General features: G+C 41.5%; 1 protein-coding gene across 1 annotated transcript in view; it reads right to left on the bottom strand.

Moving 5' to 3' along the window:
• Window positions 1-3,606: 3,606 nt before the first annotated feature.
• KTI12 (KTI12 chromatin associated homolog) overlaps window positions 3,607-24,969 on the bottom strand; it is a gene marked incomplete at its 3' end in the record, with an annotated part of 199,452 nt that continues 178,089 nt past the window's right edge. The window contains exons 18-22 of the mRNA XM_082253511.1: window positions 21,437-21,554; window positions 13,718-13,838; window positions 12,576-12,687; window positions 6,015-6,127; window positions 3,607-3,673 (exon numbers count right to left, since the gene is read on the bottom strand). Coding sequence (XP_082109637.1) covers window positions 3,607-3,673; window positions 6,015-6,127; window positions 12,576-12,687; window positions 13,718-13,838; window positions 21,437-21,554 — 531 coding nt within the window. The remainder of the gene's footprint in view (window positions 3,674-6,014; window positions 6,128-12,575; window positions 12,688-13,717; window positions 13,839-21,436; window positions 21,555-24,969) is intronic.

Below are 24,969 nucleotides of genomic sequence, written 5' to 3'. Positions count from 1 at the left end.
GCTATAAATTGTGTCTACAGGAGTGGGAGAGACTTTCTGCACATGGCTATATGCCACTTCTGTATTCTAAGCATGAAATTCCAACCTGTAACAATTAGCTTCTATTCACCAAGCAAGCAGTATCATTAACCGTAGACTTTCCCACATTATCCAATTTATTGCAGGATTTGAATTTTTCTCTTAAAATTAAAAAATCCCCACCCACACATACAACTCCAGTTCCAAAAAAGTTGGGCTGTTTAAAAATCGATATAAAAACCAAATTGAATGATTTGCAAATGTAATAAACCCGTATTTTATTCACAATAAGAAAATAGAAAACATATAAAATGTTTAAAGGGATTGTAAAGTCTCAAAGTTTTTCACCTTAATGCATTCTATGTCTCTGTTCTCACTTTATAGATTGATAGCAGCAGGAACCATTGGTTCCCGCTACTGTCAATCAAATCCAGTGACATGAGAGCAGGGGGTGGGGCCAAGTCCCACTGTCTGTGTCAATTGACACAACGGCGGGACCCGGGAGCGTGCCTGCACAGGTGCCCCAATGGAAAGCAGCTCTCCATGGGGGCACCCGATGAAAGGGAGGAGCCAGGAGCGCCAACGGGATCTTCTGTCTCGTTATCAGCGCTCAGCTCAAAAGCCTGCATGTCTGCTGGTATGGGGGGGGGGGGGGGCTTAGTGCGTATGGAATGGGCAGCTTGCACATCTGGAAATGCACCTCCAATGCTAAAAGATATATCCAGGTTTTAGAGCAGCATATGCCCAGGTAAGAAAGGGATAGGACAACAATCCTCTCCCAAGACTCCAGCAACTGGTCTCCTTAGTTCCCAGACATTTGCAGATTGTTGTTAAAAGGAGATGCTACACGGTGGTAAACATGGCCCTGTCCCAACTTTTTTTTGGCATGTTGCTGCCATCAAGTTCACAATTACCTTATTTTTTTTCCTAAAATGGAAAACTCTCTCACTCATTTTATGTTTTCTGTTCTCTATTGTGAATAAAATATGGGTTTATGAGATTTGAAAAATCATTGAATTCCGTTTTCATGTAGGATTTCACACAGCATGCCAACTTTTGGAATTGCATGGGGTTTTTTATTCAAAGCTGTTAAATTATAGGCTACAACATTCTCAATAAAGCAACATAAACCAGAGATTTTTTTTTTTTTTCGCTCTTCCACCATTCCAAATAAGTTTACACCATCACTAAAAGTATCTGCATTCTTTGGTATGAACTTTGACTTCTCAGATTCTTTCCTAGGACATCATCTTTGTCACAATCCAGTGCAGTATTTATGAAGACACTGTGGACATAAATAACAAAACAGATTTATGTAACCAGAGATTAAGGCACCATTCACATTTGAGCTGAGAATCTTTGATTGCTTTGCAGGCTTTTTGTTTGAATCATTTGTACAGGCATATTTATGGGCCTCTGAGGCTTGAGCAATTTCGTTTTTATTATTTTTAGCCAATGGAAAGCTAGTTACTATGAAAAAAACGTGTGCTATGTGCGTTTTCACACATTTGTAAAGGCACTGCCTTTGAAGTCTGCTGGGACCAAAAACAATTGAAGACACTTGTAGCTCAAAAAAAGCACTTTTTTTAACCACTTAAGCCCCGGAAAATTTTACCCCCATTCCGACCAGGGCCTATTTTGCAATTCGGCACTGCGTGACTTTAACGGACAATTGCGCGGTCGTGCGACGCTGTACCTAAACGAATTTGACATCCTTTTTTTCACACAAACAGAGCTTTCTTTTGGTGGCATTTGATCACCTGTGCGATTTTTTGATCATGCGCTATAAACAAAAAAAGAGCGACAATTTTGCAAAAATAACAATATTTTTCACATTTTTTAATATGAAATTCCCCCCAAAAAAATGTAAAAATCAAAATTTTTTAACATTTTCGGCCAATTTGTTTTATGCTACATATGTTTGGTAAAAAAAAAAATTGCAAAAAGCGTATTTTGATTGGTTTGCGCAAAAGTTATCGCGTTTACTAACAAAGGGAAAGATTGTCATTTTTGTTGTTTTTTTTTTTTTTAACGCGTAATGGCGGCGATCTGCGATTTTTTTTGCGGTACTGCGACATTGCGGCGGACAGATCGGACCCTTGACTGACATTTTTGACACATTTGGGGTTACCAGTGACATTACTACAGTAATCAGTGCTATAAATATGCACTGTTACTGTAAAATTACACTGGCAGTGAAGGGGTTAACTTTTTTTTGAAAGGGAGGGGTTGTGTGTGTCCCTAGGGGCATGATTCTAACTGTGATTGGCTGTGGCTTGAGGTGTAGGAACAGTGATCAACGGTCCTACATAGTAGAACCGTATAATCACTGTTTCTACACCGGGGAGAATGACAGGCGGCTTGTTTACATCAGCCGCCTGCATTTCTCCCTCTCCACCAACGATCGCCGAGTGACACACGCGCGGGGGGGGGGGTCTGTGACCGCGCGGGAGCGTGCCTTCCGGCGGCGCACGCTCGCTCCCCAGCCCCAGAGCCCTCACAGGCTAGCGACGTAGTACTACGTCGCTCTGCCTGTGAGGGGCTGACTGCCGCAGTAAATATACTGTGAGCAGTCGGCAAGTGGTTAAAATACAAAGTTCAAACTACACTAAGCTCTGGTGTTTACAGACAGAACTGAAAACCATAGAATTGTGAATGTTGAGCGTTTTTGAGCTTCAAGCTACAAAACATTCAGGTATGACCTGGGCCTAAAAGAATCTATAATATTGTTTCATAAACAATCCAAACTATAGCTTTTTCTAGCCTACATTAAAAAGGTGCGGAACAGGATTTTATCCATGTTTACACCCTAATACAGTATTCACATACTAGTATATCCAACTGCTGCTCAAGGATGTAAAATTGCACAGATCAATGTTTGTCTAAGTATAGACTCTTGTATGGCAAAACTTGTTAGGAAAATCGGTAAAGTGCTTTAATTTTAGGCAGTACTCAAGTGGTTGTAAAGGCTCAAGGCTTTTTACCTTCATGGATTCTGTGCATGAAGATGAAAAAAACCCTCTGTCCCCCCCCAAATACTTCCCTAAACTCCATCACGATCCAGCCATGTGCACGACACCGTCGGCTCTCTGGGAAACACTCATTCCTCATTGGCTGAGGCAGCAGCGGGAGCTATTGGTTCACAGCCAGTGAGCCCATGAGGAGAGAGGGGGTGGGGCCAAGCCGCAGCTCTGTGTGTGAACAGACATGCAAAGCAGCGGCTTCTGAGCGCGCCTACTCGGGTACCACCACAGTAAGCTACTTACTATGGGGGCACTCAGCAAGAGGAATGGGCCTGGAGCACCAGTGGAGAACCCAAAAAAAAGAGGATACATATTTGTAAAAAGTTTTGAAAACCATTTATCATTTTCCTTCCACTTCATAATTATGTGGCACTTTGTGTTGGTCTTTCACATAAAATCCCAATAAAATACATTTAACGTTTTGGGTTGTAACATGACAAAATATGGAAAATTTCAAGGGGTATGAATACTTTTTCAAGGCACTGTACAAGACTAAGCAATTTGAAAGTGATGAGGCTGTTAACAGCAAAAAAGTTCTTACCATTTACACAGTGTTGTGCGGAAGTTATTTCTTGATTGTGCTTTTCCGTGACACAGTCTTGCTGCTATTAGAATATTTTTGCTTATCCTTCCTGAATGATCACAGAATTTCAGATTACACAATAGACCAAGCTTCAGGTCTGGCAATGTGAAGCAAGCTTATTTTTCTGCTTTTTCATATATGAGCATTAAAACAACTGAGCTTTAGCCAAGTACATTATAAACCCGTATCACACCAACAAGCTTACAAACATAAAAACACATTACAAAATTATTTAAATTCCACCCTCCCCCAATACAGAGATTTAAAGTGAAAATGCTGACCTACAAAGTAGAGAAAAAAAGAATCCTGACTTAAATCCACATACGGTACAGGACATAGACTGGATATTCATAGACCTGCTACCTTCAGGTAATCGGATACTGGCAAAGCTTCTGGGAGTACCCCTAAACCCTACCCCACTCTGAGACCTTACTGGGGAGGGCGGCCTGTGTCTTGTACTGTACCCCAGGATACAGAATTTACAGGTAAGTCAAAATTCCTTTTATCCTAATTATACGCATACAGTACACAGATACAGAGGCATTGGCAATGAATGAGAAGGGTGGGCAACAACAAGGCAAACAAACAGGCACAACCTTAACTGCTTCAATACTGGGTACTTTTACCCCCTGCCTGCCCAGGCCAATTCTCCGCTTTCAGCGCTGTAGCGATCCACTGCAAGTAAGTGTACTATTTTATTTGTCCTGACACTCATTTTACTGCCATTTGGATGAAGCCTTTTCCTTTATGTGAAATCTATACTGTTTAATAAAAATATACTACACTATATGTGGTCCCCTGCTTGTGGCTCCATGTGGTGAGCACTTTTTTCCCCAGACAGTATCAAGCAAACCTTCTGACTGCCACCAGTAGTGAGAAGCGGTACTGCGGGGTGTCCCCATTGCTAGAATGGAGCTGGTTGACCATGTGTGAAGGATCCTGTTGACACAAACATGCATGTTGCTGCTTTCCTCTGGCAGATTTAATGTTGGTGAGTGCATTTTAGTTCTGTTGCTCACGCGTGGCGGAGAGGACTTTCATTAGCTGGTGGAAGACACTTTCTTTGCGGTGAGATTTATCACAAATTTTTGACTCTTTTGCATTGGACTTTATTTACACTGATTTATTTTTATTATCATTTTTGAATATTCAGGATGCTTTTTGCAGATTATTAATGCTGTGTTAATAGCACATGCTTTAAGTTTGTAATATTCTATATATGGAGGCACTGCATTATTTTCTTTGTTAGAAGACAGTGTTTGTTAAGTTTTCTGCCAGAGTTTGGTCCTGAAAAGACGGGATCCTGTTGAATGTTTGAGTTTGCGGTTTGACAAACAAAAATTGCAACAATTGCTGGTTGCAGGGGTGGAACTGTATAGGTTAAAAGAGCCTTTAAAAGCATCACAAACTTTCTGTCTGCAAAATCCTTAAAGGAAGGAACATCTTCTGTGGGCACTGTATGATGGTTTTTTTTAAACTGAGACAGCAGGGTCTACTAATGGAACAGTCCACTTTTTAGTGAATTCCTTTCCACTGGACGCAGCTTGCAACAATTCTCGGAAGAGAAAAACCTTTTCAGGAAAAACACAATCGTAATGAATTGCTCATTCCATTTGTTTATGAATGGGAAATGTCTTTTTTAGGCTTTACAAGTCTTAGTACCCAAAGGGGCCCAGTGAGACTGAGAGAATCAAGTGCTTCTTTACAGAGGTCTTTGCACAAAGCAGAAATGAGCATATATTTTAAGGCAAGGGTGAGAAATCTTACGCAGCCTTCTACTACACTGCCTCCGGGTCTTTTCCAAAGTATTCTTCTGTGGGGTGTGCATGAAATAGTATGTGGAAGAGCGCTTCAAGTAGTGGAAATATTAAGTTGAATACTTGCAACATACAAGGGGATACAGTAATGGGATGCACCTGTCCTACCTTTCCAAGTTGCTGGTCCCTGTATGGGTCTAGAAGTCACCCGTTACAGTGGGCATACCCTTCAGAGTGAACCATAGGAATAGACCACAGCTCTGGACCTGTATAGCACCCTGCAGCTAACTACATGCTCTGCACTATATGCCGAGGTGAATGCCCAAGCAGGATCCAGGTGCCTGTACCAACCATCAAAGGCCCTTCCCACAGCATACAGTCCTGCTACAGTTCCAAAGGTTTTACTGAGGTCGAACCAATCTGGATGCACAGCTGCTACTGTAGTAGAAGGCAGTGAGGAGGTTGACTGATGAGTTTATTTTGAAATTACATGGGGAAGGTCCAATCATATGAAGATAGCATCCTATAACCAGGGTCTACTAATATCCAGCCTATGCTCTCTACTGTACGATTAGGACATACTGTCACCTGATTGTCATGAATGGGTTGAACAGTGGTTTTCTAAATACATACCTAGACATCTTAATTTTATTTCTGCAACCTTTGCCACCCTCCCAGTGTACGGATTGGATGTTCTTATTCATCATGTTCCCACATGATATGCAGGGCTTTCCATTATTATATGACTACATGGGAAAAAAAAAAAAATCAATGAAACCACAGTAAAATAAATACAATAAGATACAGACACATTGAAAAAAAATAAGATTTTTTTGACTTACCGTAAAATCAATTTTTTCTGATGTTCATCGACAGACGCAGCTGCTATGATTCTTATCCATTGGGTTATGCTGCCCCCTACAGGACACTAGGCAGAAAAAACTTCTGGCTACACCCATGGGCAGTCCAAGGGGGTATACTCCCTCCTCCTGCTATACTCACTCAGTTTTGTTACAAGCAGTGTCAGGAGAATTAAAACTCCACAGAGGGGTGGTGTGCTGTGTCCATCAATGAACATCAGAGAAATGGATTTTACGGAAAGTCAAAAATCTCATTCTCTCTTTCGTTCATTGACTGACACCGCTCCTGTCATTCTTGACCATTGGGACGTCCGAAAGCAGTGTTAAACATGAGGCGTGAGAAACAGCAAAAAATTCCCAAGGCTAAACAGTAGCCAACCTGGCAACAGGGGTTCAACCAAAACAACTGGAGCCCACCTGAAAAAAAAAAAACAATACAACCTCAAAGAGGATCAGGTCCTCTCAACAGCAGCCTTCAAAACCTTGCGGCCAAAGGAAGCTTCCGCAGATGCCAACACATCCACTTTATAAAACTTGTAAAAGTGTGCACCGATGACCAGGTGGTCGCCTTGCAAACCTGTGTCACTGACGCCTGATGACGGAAAGCCCAGGAGGCACCAAGCACTCTAGTAGCGTGCGCCTTGACAGGGAAAAGAGGAACCTGACCCCTGATGGAATAGGCCTGAACCACTGTGTCTGATCCATTTGGAAATGGTCGTAGAGGAAGCGACAAACATCCATGAGCACAAATATAGAGTCCAACTTCCTGAAAGACTCCGTAGCTGCCAGGTACACCCTAATTGCCCAGATCACATCCAAGGCATACAAGGCAATTTCCTTCGGATGTTTAGGCCTGGGACACAGGGAAGGCAACACAATGTCTTCATTCAAATGAAAGTCAGAGACCACCTTAGGAAGGAATGACAGACAGGTGCAAAGCACCACCTTATCCTTGTGAATCACCATATAAGGTGAACGACAGGATAACGCCGCCAGTTGCGACATCCTGCGCGCAGAGGTGATAGCCACCAAAAAGGCCACCTTCTGGGACAGTGTAAGCAGAGGAATTTCTCAAACATTTTCAAAGGGAGGCTTCTGTAAATTAAGATCCCAAGGCGGAAAAAGAACCCGCACTGGAGGAACCAAATGTCGGACACCCCAAATAAAAGTACATACCAGGGAGTGTGTGGCCAAAGGTACTTAAGGCCAATTTCTGTTCAACCCCTCATTGAAGGAAAGGTTAAGATCTGAGCCACCACTGGGGAGGAGCGAGGATGAACCCCAAGAGACTCACACCACGCAATGTACATCTTCCACGTACGATGGTAGATCTTCCTAGAAGTAGATTCCCTAGCTTTTAACAACATAGGATTCACAGACTCAGACAAACCTCTATCCTTTAGCACCTGGTGTTAAACAGCCAAGTCATCAAAGCCAGGGACTGTAAAGCAGGATGGAAGATTGGTCCTTGGGACAGCAGATCCTCCCTGAGAGGGAGCTGTTGTGAAGGGTATTTTCTTCACCAGGGAATGAATTCTACGGTCATCCACCACAGTTGTTTTCCGTGGTCTTCCGGGTCTTTTGGTGTTGCTGAGCTCACCAGTGCGTTTTCTTTTTAAGGATGTTCCAAACAGTTGATTTGGCCACACCTAATGTTTTTGGCCGCCTGACTACACAAACATGGCCGCTCTGTATAGGAATACATAGGCTACAACAAAATGGCGGCCCCGCATGGCACAACGAGGCATACAGGGACCCAGAATTGGGAGACCAGGACTCGGGACAGATTCATGCAGGACGGGGGGCCCTGGCAGGAGCCCCCACCAATTACAACACAATCGATCGTCCGGTCCCAGGGGTGCACCCCCCTGGTCCCCAACGCCGATTAGCCTCCTGCTCCCACCCCAGGAAAGTGGTAAGACCACTCAAAAAAAAAAAAAATACATTCCAAGCATATATAAGGGGGGGGGGGGCAAGATATGGGACTTGGCAAGGGGGGGGTGCCTGCGGGAAGGAGGGGAACCCGAGGGTCAGACCTTCCCAAGAAGGGGCCCACATCCACCCCAAAACCCTCCAGGGGTAGAGGGGGGACTGCTACTCACCATACCTGGAACCAAGTGGGCACCACTCCAGACAGATCCTCCTCTTCATCCAAATGGGGTGGCTGTTGGCCAGAAGAAACGCTGTGACGCAGGCAGAGGCCAGGTCGCATGCGACCTCGCGAGACATTTACCTTGGCTAGCCCCTATTCAGTGGGGCTAGGTCTCGGTCGACCTAGCGCGGAGCTGAGGCCTGTGAGCACTCGCTGGCCAAACTGGGGTGACTACTGGATCTAGATTATCCAGCCCGTCACCCAGTCCAGCAGTTGATAGTAGATCTCACAGGAAAAATCCAGGAGGAAAAAATGTTCTATCTAAAAAATTTTGCCAGGACTAAAGATCCCAGCAAGGAACTAGGTCCTTACTCCTGATCAGACAGAAAAAAACGTAGTGACTATAGCAGTAAGAGGGGGTATACCCCCTGGGACTGCTTATGGGTGTAGCCAGAAGTTTTTTCTGCCTAGTGTCCTACCTCCTGTAGGAGACAGCATAACCCAATGGTCAAGACCTGTGTCTGTTGATGAACGAAAGAGAAAAAGCAGAAATTCACATGAATGCTTAATGCCAATCACAGAATAAAATTGATCAGTATTTCTCGGGTTAACACAGCTCGGGTGTGCTGTCCACTTCAACAACCAACAAAGGTTGCTTTACATATCACATGTATGATTGTAGCACCAACAGGAATAAAATATACAGTATTTCACAAAAGTGAGTACACCTCTCACATTTTTGTAAATATTTTATTATATCTTTTCATGTAACAACACTGAAGAAATGACACAATGACACTGAAGATTGCTACGATGTAAAGTAGTGAGTGTACAGCTTGTATAACCGTATAAATTTGCTTTCCCCCTTAAAATAACTCAACACACAGCCATTAATGTCTAAACCGCTGGAAACAAGAGTGAATACGCCCCTAAGTGAAAATGTCCAAATTGGGCCCAATTGGCTATTTTCCCTCCACGTTGTCATATGATTCGTTAGGGTTACAAGGTCTCAGGTGTGAATGGGGAGCAGGTGTGTTAAATTTGGTGTGATCACTCTCACTCTCTCATACTGGTCACTGGAAGTTCAACACGGCACCTCATGGGAAAGAACTCTCTGAGGATCTGAAGAAGAAAAATTGTTACTCTACATAAAGATGGCCAGTGATGGCGAACCTTGTTACCCCAGATGTTTTGGAACTTTTCCATTGATGCTTAACTACACTGCAGAGTGCATTAGCATCACGGGAAATGTAGTTCGAAAACATCTGGGGTGCCAAGGTCCACCATCACTGGCCTAGGCTATAAGAAGGATTGCCAAGACCCTGAAACGGAGCTGTAGCACAGTGTCCAAGACCATACAGCGGTTTAACAGGACAGGTTCCTCTTCTAAAGAAAGTCCGCAAACAGTTTGCTGAAGACAAGCAGAATAAGGACATGGTTTACTGGAACCATGTCCTGTGGTCTGATGAGACCAAGATAAACTTATTTGGTTCAAGTGATGTCAAGCGTGTGTGGCGGCAACCAGGTGAGGAGTACAAAGACAATTGTGTCTTGCTTAAAAACAAGCAAGGTGGTGGGAGTGTCATGCTCTGGGGCTGCATGAGTGCTGCCAGGACTGGGGAGCTACAGTTCAGTGAGGGAACCATAAATGCCAACATGTACTGTGACATACTGAAGCAGAGCATGATCCGATCCCTTCGGAGACTGGGCCACAGAGCAGTATTCCAACATTATAACGACCCCAAACTCACCTCCAAGACGACCACTGCCTTACTAAAGAAGCTGAGGGTAAAGGTGATGGACTGGCCAAGCATGTCTCTAGACCTTAACCCTATTGAGCATCTGTGGGGCATCCTCAAACAGAAAGTGGAGGAGCGCAAGGTCTCCAATATCCACCAGCACCGTGATGTCGTTATGGAGGATTGAAAGAGGACTGCAGGGGCAACCTGTGAAGCTTTGGTGAACTCCATGCCCAAGAGGGTTAAGGCAGTGCTGGAAAATAATGGTGGCCACACAAAATATTGACACTTTGGGCTTAATTTGGACATGTTCACTTAGGGGTGTACTCACTTTTGTTGCCAGCGGTTTAGACAATAATGGCTGTGTGTTGAGTTATTTTGAGGGGACAGAAAATGTAAACTGTTATACAAGCTGTACACTCACTACTTTACATTGTAGCAAAGTGTCATTTCTTCAGCGTTGTCACATGAAAAGATATAATAAAATATTCACAAAAATGTGAGGGGTGTACACACTTTTGTGAGATACTGCATAAACAAAAAGAAAAATGCTGACTATAAACCCTAGGAACACCATCCCTACGGTCAAGCACGGAGGTAGAAACATTATGCTTTGGGGCTCTTTTTCTGCTAAAGGTACAGATCGACTCTGCCGCATTGAGGGGCCAATGGATGGGGCCATGTATTGTAAAATATTGGATGAGAACCTTCTTCCCTCAGCCAGAACACTGAAGATGAGTCATGGATAGGTCTTCCAACATGACAATGACTCAAAACATACTGCCAGGGCAACAAAGGAGTGGCTCAAGAAGAAGCACATTAGGGTCATGGAGTGGGCTAGCCAGTCTCTAGACCTTAATCATATAGAACATTTATGGAGGGAGCTGAAACTTTGAGTTGCCAAGCGACAGCCATGAAACCTTAAGGATTTAAGGAAGATCTCTAAAGAAGTGTGGACCAAAATCCCTCCTGAGATGTGTGCAATCCTGGCCACCAACTACAAGAAACATCCTATCTCTGTGCTTGCCAACAAGGGTTTCTCCACCAAGTATTAAGTCATGTTTTGCTTGGGGATCAAATATTTTTTCCACATTTACTGAACTGCAACATCAAGGGATTGTAAAGGCAGAAGGTTTTTTAGCTTAATGCATTCTATGCTTTAGGATTAAAAAAAAAAACCTTCTGTGTGCAGCAGCCCACCTCAGCCCCCCTAATACTCACTTGAGCCTGTCTTTATCCAGCGATATTGCAGGAGTGTCTAAGCTGCCTGGGAGTCTCCTCCTCATTGGCTGAGACAGCAGCGCGGTGCGATTGGCTCCCACTGTTGTCAGTCAAAATCATTCAGCTAATCAGGAGATAGAGGGGTCAGGGCTAGGTTGCAGCTCTGTGTCTGAATGGCTCTGGTGCCCCCATAGCAAGCCAATTGTTTTGGTAGCACTCAACAGGAGGGAGGGGCCAGGAGCCTAGAAGAGGATTCGAAAAGAGAAGGATCTGGGCTGCTTTGTGCAACACCAACTGTACAGAGCAGATAAGGAAAACATGTTTGGCTTTAAAAAAGAAAAATAAGACAAGACTTTACAATCACTTTAATGAAAAGCATTTGTTTTATGTGTTTTTTTTGTGGATTTGTGGTTGATATTCTGTCTCTATCATTTAAAATACACCTATCACAAAAATTATAGACCATTCACTTCTTTGTAAGTGGGCAAACTTACAAAATTTGCAGGGGATTAAATATTTATTTCCCCCACTGTAAGCAGCTGATTTTCTTATAAGCATTAATGTCTTTATGTCTGTACTGCTTTTCGATTCATCTAGGGTTGTTCTAGTTCCTAAGACATTTCCAAATTTGAAATACTTGGTATCACTTTGATAAAGTTCTAATGTTTTTTCCACTTTTTGCTTTTTGTCCTGTTTAGACCTGCATTAAGACCAGTAATTACCAATCTGTTTCCTAAAGCACAACGGACAGGTCATATTTTGAAGATTTCCCCATTCTGCACAGGTCATATAGGTCTTGTTCACACAGACGATGTGGCCGGCACTGCGTGATTGGGATAATTTTTTTCTAACATCTCTAGCTTCCAAGTGCTACCTCTGTGCTGGCCAACAAAGGTTTCTCCACCAAGTGCTAAGTCATGTTTTGCTTCGGGATCAAATACTTATTTTACTCATTGAACAGCAACTTAATTTATAGCATTTGTTTGTGTTTTTTTTCTGGATTTTTGGTTGCCAATCTGTCTCTATCATTTAAAATACAATTATAAAAATTATAGACCCTTCATTTCTTTGTAAGCGGGCAAACTTGCAAAATCTGCAGGGGATCAAATACTTATTTCCCCCACTGTATGCGTTTCCAAATTTCAGATGTTAGTCAAGCAATCGGGCTACGCACAAACATTACAGAGACTCGCACTTTGCAAAATAAATAGCTTGGCTCCCATCTGCTGGATGAAACTTGTATGTGCACATTATCAGTAACCACTGAAAGAAATCATCTCACCTGCTCTTTAGCACAAAAACCACATATCATGCGAGTTGCTAGCTCCATTAAATGGTCTTCAGCTTCATCATGACATCCATCACATGGATAGGCTTTCCCACAGCACGGAAACCTGCCATTATAAATGAAAACCAGAGGGATCAGAACTGCTACCGAGAAGATTCCTGATTTCACTTGAGCTGCATAAAGCATTTCTAAATAAATAGCAAAACACAGTGAAAACTAAGGGCATTCCCCCTAGCCACTGCTCTGTGAAACACAATAAAGACTGCACCAGAAAGCTACACTACTCCTTAGGTTATGTTCACTTACATATTGGTAATATATCAGGGCAAAGCCAATTGATTGATTTTTTTTTTTTTTTTTTTTGCATGTGAATTAATAAACACAAATTTGTACAATCAGATTTGCAAAGTTATGAAGGAAACCTGTACCAAGGGAAATATGAAGACTTTGGTACTGCTTTCAAAAATGATATTTGCTTTGCTGTCTCTGCTTTCAATACTTTTGAAGTCATTGACCTGGAATAAGTACAGAAGTCAGAAAAGTCTCCTGTAAACCAGTTCCAGATCAGCGGCTTAGAAGGCAACAACACTAGGTCATTACGACAACCAAGGGACTGGCATGTTTACAAAAGGTCAAGAGTGGCAGACTCCTTCTTTCTCGCAACCAGTTTCCTTTAACAGAAAGCTAAAATAACCGAAACATGGAAACCATTGCTGACCTTCATTTAGCTGACCTGCTCATACCCTCCTGCTGCAAACTTTGGAGTTACTGTTTCAGAACAAGCATGCAGATACCAACTTCTGACTTTTCTCCAACTCTAAGGATTTGTGTGTGTGTATATGTGTTCCTGGCCAGAGACTTTAAATGTATTAAAGCCTTAAAGGGTCAGCATTGCAGCCAAGCAACTTGTACTGTATTTTATGGGGTTGAGCAATAGTAGCCTTTTATTCCCCTATGATCATTTTATAAAATCTGTTTTACCATTTAGGTACAGTATTTGGCTACATTGAAAGAAGAACAATGTTCTGGAGTATAGGTAACTACATCTCCTCTACTGTACTACAGTCAATATGTACATCACTTTTCTTCATGCTGTTACATCTTCCCAGACAACTCCAAGTCTCTTCAAGTCTCACCTGAGCCATCGGCAGCTCTTCCTGAAATGTTTACAGGTTCCATGATCTGGAAGAGGTTTCCCCGATTGTATTGCTGGATCTCTTAGTTTCTTCCTACCATAACCATACTGATCCTTATTACCTGCAATGATAGTGATAGTATTGTTTGTGAAAAAGTCTACTCTTACTATGTTAAAAATTACATAATTGCTTTTGTGCGGATACAAAACATCTTCAAACAAAGACATTTCAAAATAGAATGGAAATTTTATAGCGGCACACACCCCACTTACTTCTTAGGGGCCCATACAGCCAACACTAATGTACAGCTCAGTAAGACTACATGTAATTTATAGTTAAATAATACAAACAACCAATAAACATGAAAAGATTTTTAGTACTTTATAACTGATAGTTTAACCACTTCTGGACCGGAAGGATTTGCCCCCTTAATGACCAGCTTTAATGGACAATTGCGCGGTCCTGCGACGCTGTACCTAAATAAAAAAAAAAGCTTTCTTTTGGTGGTGTTTGATCACCTCTGCGATTTTTATTTTCTGCACTATAAAACCAAAAAAAAAAAAAAATCGCAATAAGCGTATTTTGATTGGTTTGCGCAAAAGTTATCGCGTCTACCAACTATGGGAAAGATTTATGTCATTTTTATTGTTTTTTTTTTTTTACTAGTAATGGCGGCGATGTGCAATTTTTAGTGGGACTGCGACAATGCGGCAGACAGATCGGACCCCTAACTGACATTTTTGACACTTTTGGGGGGGACCAGTGACATTACTACAGTAATCGGTGTTAAAAATATGCACTTTTACTGTAATAATTACACTGGCAGGGAAGCGGTTAACGCTGTGGGTGATCAAGGGGTTAAATGTGAGCCTAGGGGAGAGAGTCTAACTGTATGGGGGCGGGGCTTGTGAAATTATCACAGAGACCTGTGATCCTACACAGAAGGATCACAGGCACTCTGTGATCATTCCAGAGAGAAGAACGGTCAGCTGTGTTTACAACAGCTGACCATTCTTCTCTCTCAGCGGGGAACGATCGCGGTGTCAGGCGGCATTCGGAGCTGCCTGCCCCGTGCATCGGAGTCCCCGCTGCCGAGTGGGGACGGGAGCGCGCCGGCGTATACCTATGACGGTTTGCGCTGGAGGGGCTGCCTGGCGCAGTATATCTGCGGCGGGCGGTCCTTAAGTGGTTAAATACCAAAGTTATGTATTATCCTTTGACTTTAAGGGTACACTACAGCACATGCTGTTGGATACACTATCATTACTGTAACATTTCTATGGAAGTCTATATAAACAAAGTGCTGCACAGTCTGTGTGCAAATGATCTAACATTAATATTTCTTAATAATAATAATAATATATCTTTTTGCATCCAAATCCGGCTTTAAACTTCTCCACAACAGTATCTCGGACCTGCCTGGTGTGTTCCTTGTTCTTCATGATGCTCTCTGTGCTTTAAACTGACTTCTGAGACCATCACAGTGCAGATGCATTTATACTGAGACTTGATTACACACAGGTGGATTCTATTTATCATCATTAGTCATTTAGGTCAACATTGGATCATTCAGAGATCCTCACTGAACTTCTGGAGAGAGTTTGCTGCACTGAAAGTAAAAGGGGCTGAATAATTTTGCACACCCAATTTTTCAGTTTTTTTATTTGTTAACAAATTTTGAAATATCCAATAAATTTCGTTCCACTTCATGATCGTGTCCCACTTGTTGTTGATTCTTCACAAAAAAATTACAGTTTTATATCTTTATGTTTGAAGCCTGAAATGTGGCAAAAGGTCGCAAAGTTCAAGGGGGCCGAATACTTTCGCAAGGCACTGTACATATACATACATACATACACACACGTATATACACACACAACATTGTTTTACTGAATCAAATATACAGTGCCTTGAAAAAGTATTCGTGCTCCTTAGAATTTTCCACATTTTGTCATGTTACAACCAAAAACGTAAATGTATTTTATTGGAATTTTATATGATAGACCAACACAAAGTGGCACATAATTGTGAAGTGGAAGGAAAATGATAAATCATTTTCCAAATGTTTTACAAATAAAGATCTGAAAAGTGTGGTGTGCATTTGTATTCAGCTCCCTTTACTTTGATACCCCTAACTACAATCTAGTGGAATCAATTGCCTTCAGAAGTCACCTAATTAGTAAATAAAGTCCACTTGTGTACAATTTAATCTCAATATAAATACAGCTGTTCTGTGAAGCCCTCAGAGCCGGTTCACACTGGGCAGGCGACACGTGGGTCGCCTGCCATAGATTAGCACAGGACCCGTTCTAATAGGAGCGACACAAGTCTCTCCGACTTAGAAAAAGGGTCCTGTACTACTTTGGGGCGACCTGCATTGACTTCAATGATATGAAGTCCGTGCATGTCGCTCCGAGGTCGCGGTGCGCGCTGTGCACCGCGACTTCACAGGTCGCCCCGGCAAGTCGGATCGCCTCAGTGTGAACCGGCTCTCAGAGGTTTGTTAGAGAACCTTAGTAAACAAACATCATCATAAAGGCCAAGGAACACACCAGACAGGTCAGGGATAAAGTTCTGGAGAAGTTTAAAGCAGGGTTAGGTTATAAAAAAATATTTTAAGCTTTGAACATCTCACAGAGTACTTTTCAATCCATCATCCGAAAATGGAGAGTATGGCACAACTAGGGCCAGAAAAACGAATCGATTAATCGACAACTAATCAATTATGAAAATAGTTGAGAGTACACCACCCATACACGTCAAAAGACACAGTGCAGCATACATACAACTCAGTACACCATCCATACATGTCAGTAAGTGCCCGAGAACTTGTGAGTGTGTGAAGAGCAATGACTCATGGGACATGAAGTCCTGGGCAGGAAATGAATGGTTGTAAAGGTAGAAGTTTTTTTTTACCTTGCTATAGGGGCACTCTATACTATACTTTGCAGCTTGCTATTGGGGCACTCTGAAGGCAGGAGGAGCCGGAAGCGTCAGTGGGGGAGCCCAGAAGAGGAGAATCAGGGCTGCTCTATGCAAAACCATTACAGAGCAGGTAAGTATGACATTTTTTTTTTTTTTATATTTTAACCACTTCAATACAGGGCACTTTCAGCTTTTAGCACTGTTGCATTTTGAATGACAATTGCGCGGTCATGCAACACTGTACCGAAACCAAATTTATGTCATTTTCCCCCCACAAATAGAGCTTTCTTTTGGTGGTATTTGATCACCGCAAGGTTTTTTCTTTTTTGCTAAACAAATAAAAAAAAGACCGAAAAATTTGAAAAAAAAAAAAGTTTTTTTGTTTAGGTTATACAATTTTGTAAATAAATAAGTTTTTTCCTGCACTGATGAGGTTGCACTAACAGGCACTGATGGGGTGGCACTGATAGGCGGCACTGATATGTGGCACTGATAGGTAGCACTGATATGCAGCATTGGTGGGCACTGATAGGCGGCACTGATGGGCACTGATAGGCGGCACTGATGGGCACTGATAGGCGGCACTGATAGGCGGCACTGGTGGGCAATAATGGGCACTGGTGGGCGGCACTGATAGATGGCAATGATAGGCACTGGTGGGCAGCACTGATGGGGAGGGCACTGGTGGGCAGCACTGATGTGGAGGGCACTGGCGGGCAGCCTGAGCCCTGATTTCCATCCCTGGTGGCCATAGTGGGCATCCCTGGGGTCATGGGTGGGCATCCCTGGTGGTTCTAGTGGCACTCCCCCCCCCCCCCCGAGGGTCTGCACTGGTAATCAATGATCTGATTACCAGTGCCGACCCCCCCCCCCCCCCCTGTCAGGAGAGCCGCCGATCGGCGCTCCTTTACTCGTGCCTGTCAGGCACGTACTGAGGAAAGACGATCAACGGCTGTTCCTGTTTAATGATTGGACACGACTGGTCACATGGTAAAGAGCCTACGTCAGTAGGCTCTTTACCGAGATCGGAGATGCGGGGAGTCAGACTGACACCTCGCATCACCGATCGCCGCTCTGCGCGCCCCCCGGGGGCGCGCAGAGCGCATAATCCTGCCGACGTCATATGACGTCCGGTCGGGATAATTCAACCACATTCCCGCCATCAATCGCCTATAGGGCGGGCGGGATGTGGTTAAACAACAATCACTTTAAAGACTCTGTGCAGGGAAGATCAGCATCTGAACCCATAGAAGGCGGAGGCTGATAGACTGGAGGTAATATGAGGCATTACAATTACTTTTAAAGTAAACTTTTACAAATATTGTTCATTGTATCGTATTTTAAATTGATTATATCCATGAAAAAAAAAAAAAAAAAAAGTCTCAGCTTTTAGTACTACTTTAATATAAAAGATTAATATCGCCCTTCCACCCTTCAAAAAGCTTCATGCCTGCCTCCTAGTTTAAATGCCCATATATCCTACTTCAGTGTGTATTTAAAAATGCCCATATATCCTACTTCTGGGTGTATTTATTATATATATATATATATATATATATATATATATATATATATATATATATATATATATATATATATGATACAAGAAATACAAGAAATATATATTATTACTTTATAAAGTAACTTTATAAATAAATAAACTTTATAGTAGCGATTATCTGCTCTTTTTATGCTATAAAAGGGCAAATTTTAGTTTTTTTAACCCCATTATGACAGGTGATACAAAATAAAGCATGCTGCTGCTGCTGCTACTAAATAATAGGTTACACCTATTTATGTGTTTGCACTCAATGCAATTTAAATAATCACAGCACGATTAGTATTGAATATTGAAGCGGATGCGATTCTATTGGGAGTGTACGGAATATTTGTGTGCCCACTATTCAATTTATTAGTGGCCTTATTTTGAGATCCATTTTATACATATTTATGTGCTTATATGATACCCCTGTAGAAAAGTTGGTTTAATAATATCTAGGAGCGCAGTAACTCTTTATCCTTTTACATTCGCCATAATTACTGTTTAGGTAACAGTCTAGTACCTGCAGCATCTGAGATATATATGGGGATACTCAACTGTGATAGCGCGAGAATCATTACACTATAAAATATTGTTTTTGTATGGCCAGCATAAGTGACAGCAGGCGCAGGTAGCTTTTATCAAGCCACTTGCCTATGACAAGGGAGTCTGTCATACAGAACATATTACAGATCTGTCTGAAAATCTGCAAAACAGTCTTTAATTTATTTTTCTTCTTTAAAATAAAAAATGCGATCTCTGAGTCTGATGACATTTACCAGATTTAACCTCTAATAGTATATACAGTATATCTCTTCTATCTGTTATTCTCAGTGGATTAGAGATTTTGCTCCATAACCATATACTGTAGTTGGTTATTTATATTTACCACTGCATACAGATATTTAACAATAAATTGCCTTTTTTTAAACTTTACAAATTAACTAATTTTATACCACATCTTTATTTGCCCAAAAAGAAGCTCATGTACTTTTTTGAGCATTGGGCGTTTTGATCACAGCGTCAAAACGCTCAGATGTGCATAGGGGCCATTGAAATGAATAGGATTTGTCTTGTTGGGCGTTTTGAGAGCTGATCCTAGAGCAGAAAAACGCATACATGTGAACGGAGCCTTACACATTTTCATAACTGGATATCATATAAAGATGAGATTCTTTATGCTAGCTTGCAGATAAAACAGAGATAGAATTCACTAAGTCATAGGCCATAGAAAAAGTTTGTATTATTTGTCTAAAAACACTGACTGAGCTGTCCTAAGATAAAAGCACAGCACACACACAGTTCAGCTTATCTTAGCAGGAAGCGTGAATTGCATATATATATTATTGTGAAAATATGATTGGCAAGTCTACATATATATTTATGAACTATATACACAAAGCTTTAAACCCTTAACATAAACTGTCAATATTATTTACAATAAAGTGATCAGATATGGATGTGTAGTGCAAAGAAATTACATATTCTCTCTAAATAAGTGCAGCACCTTATAGAGGATACAACATTTGGAAAGGAGTTCCATTTCAGTTTGACATGTCTACTACAGTGTTGAGCAGGTAAGTATGCAGTAAGTAAATAAATAACAATTGCTTTATCCAAAAAACAGTAGGCTATAGCGACCAATACATTTTTTTTCAAAAGTGATTAAAGTAAAGTAAATCTGCACTACTATGGGTTACTAAACTTTTCACTTATTTACTGATCTCTGCACGTTTTCTGAATATGCCAAATGGGGACAAGATATCTGAATAAATAAGATGTTCTGGTATTATTTAGGTTCCACCTTCAGGCTTGATATACACCTTACCAACCGATCTGTGACTACTGCTCCTCTTTGTCAATCCGTTCACTAGCTTCCCCTACCCTGCTGTATAAAATTCAAAATACTAACCACAACATACAAGGCCATCCACATCGCCCCAGTTACATCACTAACCTCATCTGCAAATATTGCCCAAATCGTCTTCTCCGGTCCTCCCAGGACCTCCTGCTCTCCATCTCCCTTGTTACCTCCTCCCATGCCGCTTCCAGGACTTTTCCAGAGCCTCTTCCATCCTCTGGAACTCCTTGCCCCAGTATGTCCGGTCAGCCCCTTCCCTTTCCGCCTTTAGGCAATCCCTGAAAAACTCACTTATTCAGGGAAGCCTACTCCACCTCCACCCAAGAACTGTACATGAGCCACTTCCATCAGATCATCCCAGGCAGCTATTACATATTGTACCACCTCCCCCTCCCTTTAGATTGTAAGCTCCATGGACAGGGCCCTCCTATTCCTTCTGTACTGAACTGTATTGTAATTGTACTGTCCTTCCCTTCTACATTGTAAAGCGATGCGTAAACTGTTAGCGCTATAGAACTCCTGTATAATAATAATATATTGTTAAAACAAATCAAGTTATTACTTTAAGGGAAACTCCACTCCCTCCACTCCAGCAATGTGACGTCTGCAAGCTTTCTGACCAACACCTTCTCATCAGATCTTCAGTTATCTTGATTGTCAAAGCCAAGATGACATAACCCTCTCTCAGGTACATGTTAGTTATTTATCCCAGAACCTGGTTTGTTAGCCTGCATGTGCTCAGGGTACAGAGTTTGCAAGGAGGTAAGAATCCCTAATTGCAGAAGAGACTTGAAAAAACTTCCTGCTCAATTATTTTATGTTAAGGAAAAGTTTTGCCTAATCATGTACATTTATAAACATCAAGGTAAACAAGTTGGTAAATCAAGCTCACAGTTGCTGCTGCAGCTGTGATCTTGATACCAGCTTTATGAGCTGGTGAAGGGCTTTCTGATAAAAGTGATTAAGCGGCTCTAGAGCTGCTCAATCACATTACAGGGCTCTCAAAGCCGCCCCCCCCCCCTCACCACCAGTGGTGGGGGAGGGGGGGAAGAGAATGTTTTATTTGTGTATTGTAAATCTGTAGGGCCTCAAAAAAAATCCTCGGATTTTAAATAAGATAAATATGTGGACTGCCATTGCTGACCTCTCCACGTGAGAATCTGAATCTTATTTCACTGGTTGTCATTCTGATGCTTTGGCTTCAATGATTTCTGAGTCACTGACCTGGACCAAGTATAGTTTTGCATACGCATTAACAGCATGCTTGCAATGAATCTTTGACTTAAGTATTGAAGCCAGACACAGGCAGGCCATAAGCATTTTTAGTGGGAGAGCAGCAATAAGAGCTCCCATACTTCTCTCATGACAGATGTACTGTAAGAGAAGAACATACCAATGGCTTTATTTGGGTACCGCTGAACCTTTTGGAATCTGACAGCTTCAGTAGAAATGCTGAGTTTGCTGTGGCAGTTCACACAATTCAGGTCTTTAGTTAAACCAAGAGAGAGATCCTGTAAAAGAAATGCAGATTGTTGCAGCTTAAATAGCAAGGACAAAGATACAATGTCACTAAAGAATACGTTACCCCAACATTTCATATTCCTGATATGTGTCTGTTGATCCATGTACTTGTGTTAAAATGTATCCCATTTAGGGATGATCGAACGGTTCGGGTCGACCATCGGTTCGGCCCGAACATTGGGTGTTCGAGGTTCGGCCGAATTTAGAACTTTTTGCCCAAAAAGTTCGGAATTCGGCAACCAGAACCGCCCAAAATGAAATGCTTCAGGAAATGGGCTTTAAAAGCCCGTGATTGGACCAGAACCATTAGCAAAAGCCAATTGAGGGGGCAGGAGAATGCTAGGAATGTGATTGGAGTGACTAGGGGGTCCCTAGACCAATCATTAGTGAATACGCCCCCCAGTATATAAGATCGCCCCCGCCATATTCCTAGCATTGTTATACTGGACATGGAAGAGAGTGGAAGCAGTTAATTTTACTTTAAAAGTGTCATTTAGCTATTTTTAGTGTGAGGAAAGGGATATCTAGTGTAGTTAGAGTGCTCCTTTACACTTAAGTTAGCTTCAAAAATTCAGTTTCTGTAGGGAAAGTGTTATGTGTAAGGGGACCATAGTGTAGTGTAGGGTTAACTGGCAGTGACTGCTATGGCAGGGTGACAAAACCCTTCCATAGCAGGGTGACCGCTATAGAGAAATGATCATTTCTCTGAATTGCTTCGGCACACCTATATGGTTTCTCACCAGCCAAGCATTTTTTATGCTGCAGGGGCTGCCACTGCCAGTGCTTTTTTGAGGACATGTTTGAGGGGGGTTTTGGAGGCAGGCAAAACATCTGAACTTGTGTATAGTGGTGTATTTACACACATCCATATATTTATATACACACCTAGACATATATAGGTGTGATAGTAGCAGAAATAAATGCTTGTGCTAATGAAATCATTTACAGTAATATATTTCTGCTACTATCACACCTATATATATGTCTAGGTGTGTATATAAATATATGTATGTGTGTATATATACCACTATACACAAGTTCAGATGTTTTGCCTGCCTCAAAAGAACCCAAAAAAATGCCAAAAAAAACACTAGCGTCAAAAAAAAAAAAAAAAATGCCCAGGTGTGTTTTTGCTGGCATTTTTTGGGGGGTTTTGGAGGCAGGCAAAACATCTGAACTTGTGCACAGTACCACTATACACAAGTTCAGATGTTTTTCCTGACTGCAAAGAACCCAAAAAAATGCCTGCTTTGAAACCGGCAAGGTGTTACAGCAGAGAAGCCATATTCCTGTGCTGAAAGTTTTCTAATACAAACAATCCTTTTTTTTTCTGGTTCTGGACATGCTACGGAGCTGAAACTTCACAGGTACACCTTTTAGACCCCCCAGACACAAAATCACACAAAAAAGGTCTTAAAAATTGTCATTTTTGATAAAAAAGCCAATTATTGAAAAAATTTAAAAAAAAGAGAGAGATTTTTTTATTTTTACTTTGGATTTAGTATCTGGGGGGTCTAAAAAGTGTACATGTGAAGTTTCAGCTCTGTAGCATGTCCAGAACCATAAAAAAAAGATTGTTTGTATTAGAAAACTTTCAGATCACACCAATATGGTTTCTCGCTTTGCACAGCACCTTACCGCTTTAATAGCAGGCATTTTTTTGGGTTCTTTGGAGTCAGAAAAACATCTGAACTTGTGTATAGTGGTACTGTGCACAAGTTCAGATGTTTTGCCTGCCTCCAAAACCCCCCAAAAAATGCCAGCAAAAACACACCTGGGCATTTTTTTTTTTTTTTGACGCTAGCGTTTTTTTGGGCATTTTTTGGGGTTCTTTTGAGGCAGGCAAAACATCTGAACTTGTGGATAGTGGTATATATACACACATACATATATTTATATACACACCTAGACATATATAGGTGTGATAGTAGCAGAAATATATTGCTGTAAATGATTTCATTAGCGCAAGCATATATTTCTGCTACTATCACACCTATATATGTCTAGGTGTGTATATAAATATATGGATGTGTGTATATACACCACTATACACAAGTTCAGATGTTTTGCCTGCCTCAAAAGAACCCCAAAAAATGCCAAAAAAAACGCTAGCGTCAAAAAAAAATGCCCAGGTGTGTTTTTGCTGGCATTTTTTGGGGGTTTTTGGAGGCAGGCAAAACATCTGAACTTGTACCACTATACACAAGTTCAGATGTTTTTCCTGACTGCAAAGAACCCAAAAAAATGCCTTCTATTAAACCGGCAAGGTGTTACAGCAGAGGAGCCATACTCCTGTGCTGAAAGTTTTCTAATACAAACAATCTTTTTTTTCATGGTTCTGGACATGCTACAGAGCTGAAACTTCACATGCACACCTTTTAGACCCCCCAGATACTAAATCCAAAGTAAAAATCAAAAAATCTCTTTTTTTTTAATTTTTCAATAATTGGCTTTTTTATCAAAAATGACAATTTCTAAGAACTTTTTTGTGTGATTTTGTGTCTGGGGGGTCTAAAAGGTGTACCTGTGAAGTTTCAGCTCTGTAGCATGTCCAGAAACAGAAAAAAAGATCATATAGGTGTTAAAGTTAAAGGAGGGTCCCGACCCACATCCCTGTTCTACTGAAAAATTATCTTTTTTTTTTTTTCATGGTTCTGGACATGCTACAGAGCTGAAACTTCACATGCACACCTTTTAGACCCCCCCAGATACTAAATCCAAAGTAAAAATCAAAAAATCTTTTTTTTTTTTTTTTAATTTTTTCAATAATTGGCTTTTTTATCAAAAATGACAATTTTTAAGAACTTTTTTTTGTGTGATTAATAGTTAATGGGGCATGACCCAGAACCCTAGGCACTTTTTAGGGGCATTTATTGGGTTTTAGGGCTTAAAAATGGTGTTTTTTGATTACCGAAGTTCGGGTCCCATTGATTTCAATGGGGTTCTGAAATCCGAACCGAACTTTTGGAAAATTCGGGTGTTCTGGTCAAACCGAACTTTTCAAAAGTTCGATCATCCCTAATCCCATTCTCTTTGTACTGCTTCCTTTGTGTGAAATAACTGGTGATCCTATCAGTCCCCTGCTTGTCAGTTTTCTGTGGGAGCACTGCCTGCTTGTCCTCCAATGGCCAAGACCTGGGTTGGAAGGCACCCTCCACAGCCATTCACTGGGAAAATCATTGTGCTGCTGTTTCTCAACCTCCAGCTCTCTAAACCCCTTCGGCAGCTGAGAACAGAGGTTATGTGCTAACTTCTAAAAAAAAGTATTTATGATGTTTTTATACATATAGTATATATAAATAGTTTGCCTTTCATTTCTATTTTAAACTGAATGGGTTGTTTTATAAGGTGAGGGTTCACATATACTTTAACATGCTTGGGCAGAAAGAAACATGTTAGGCCCCT

The sequence above is a fragment of the Pelophylax lessonae genome (assembly GCF_965119305.1).
Source record: "Pelophylax lessonae genome assembly, chromosome: 4".
Taxonomy (NCBI): Eukaryota; Metazoa; Chordata; class Amphibia; order Anura; family Ranidae; genus Pelophylax; species Pelophylax lessonae.
Note: the sequence above shows the minus strand (reverse complement) of the source record. Positions and strands in the feature narration are given on the sequence as shown.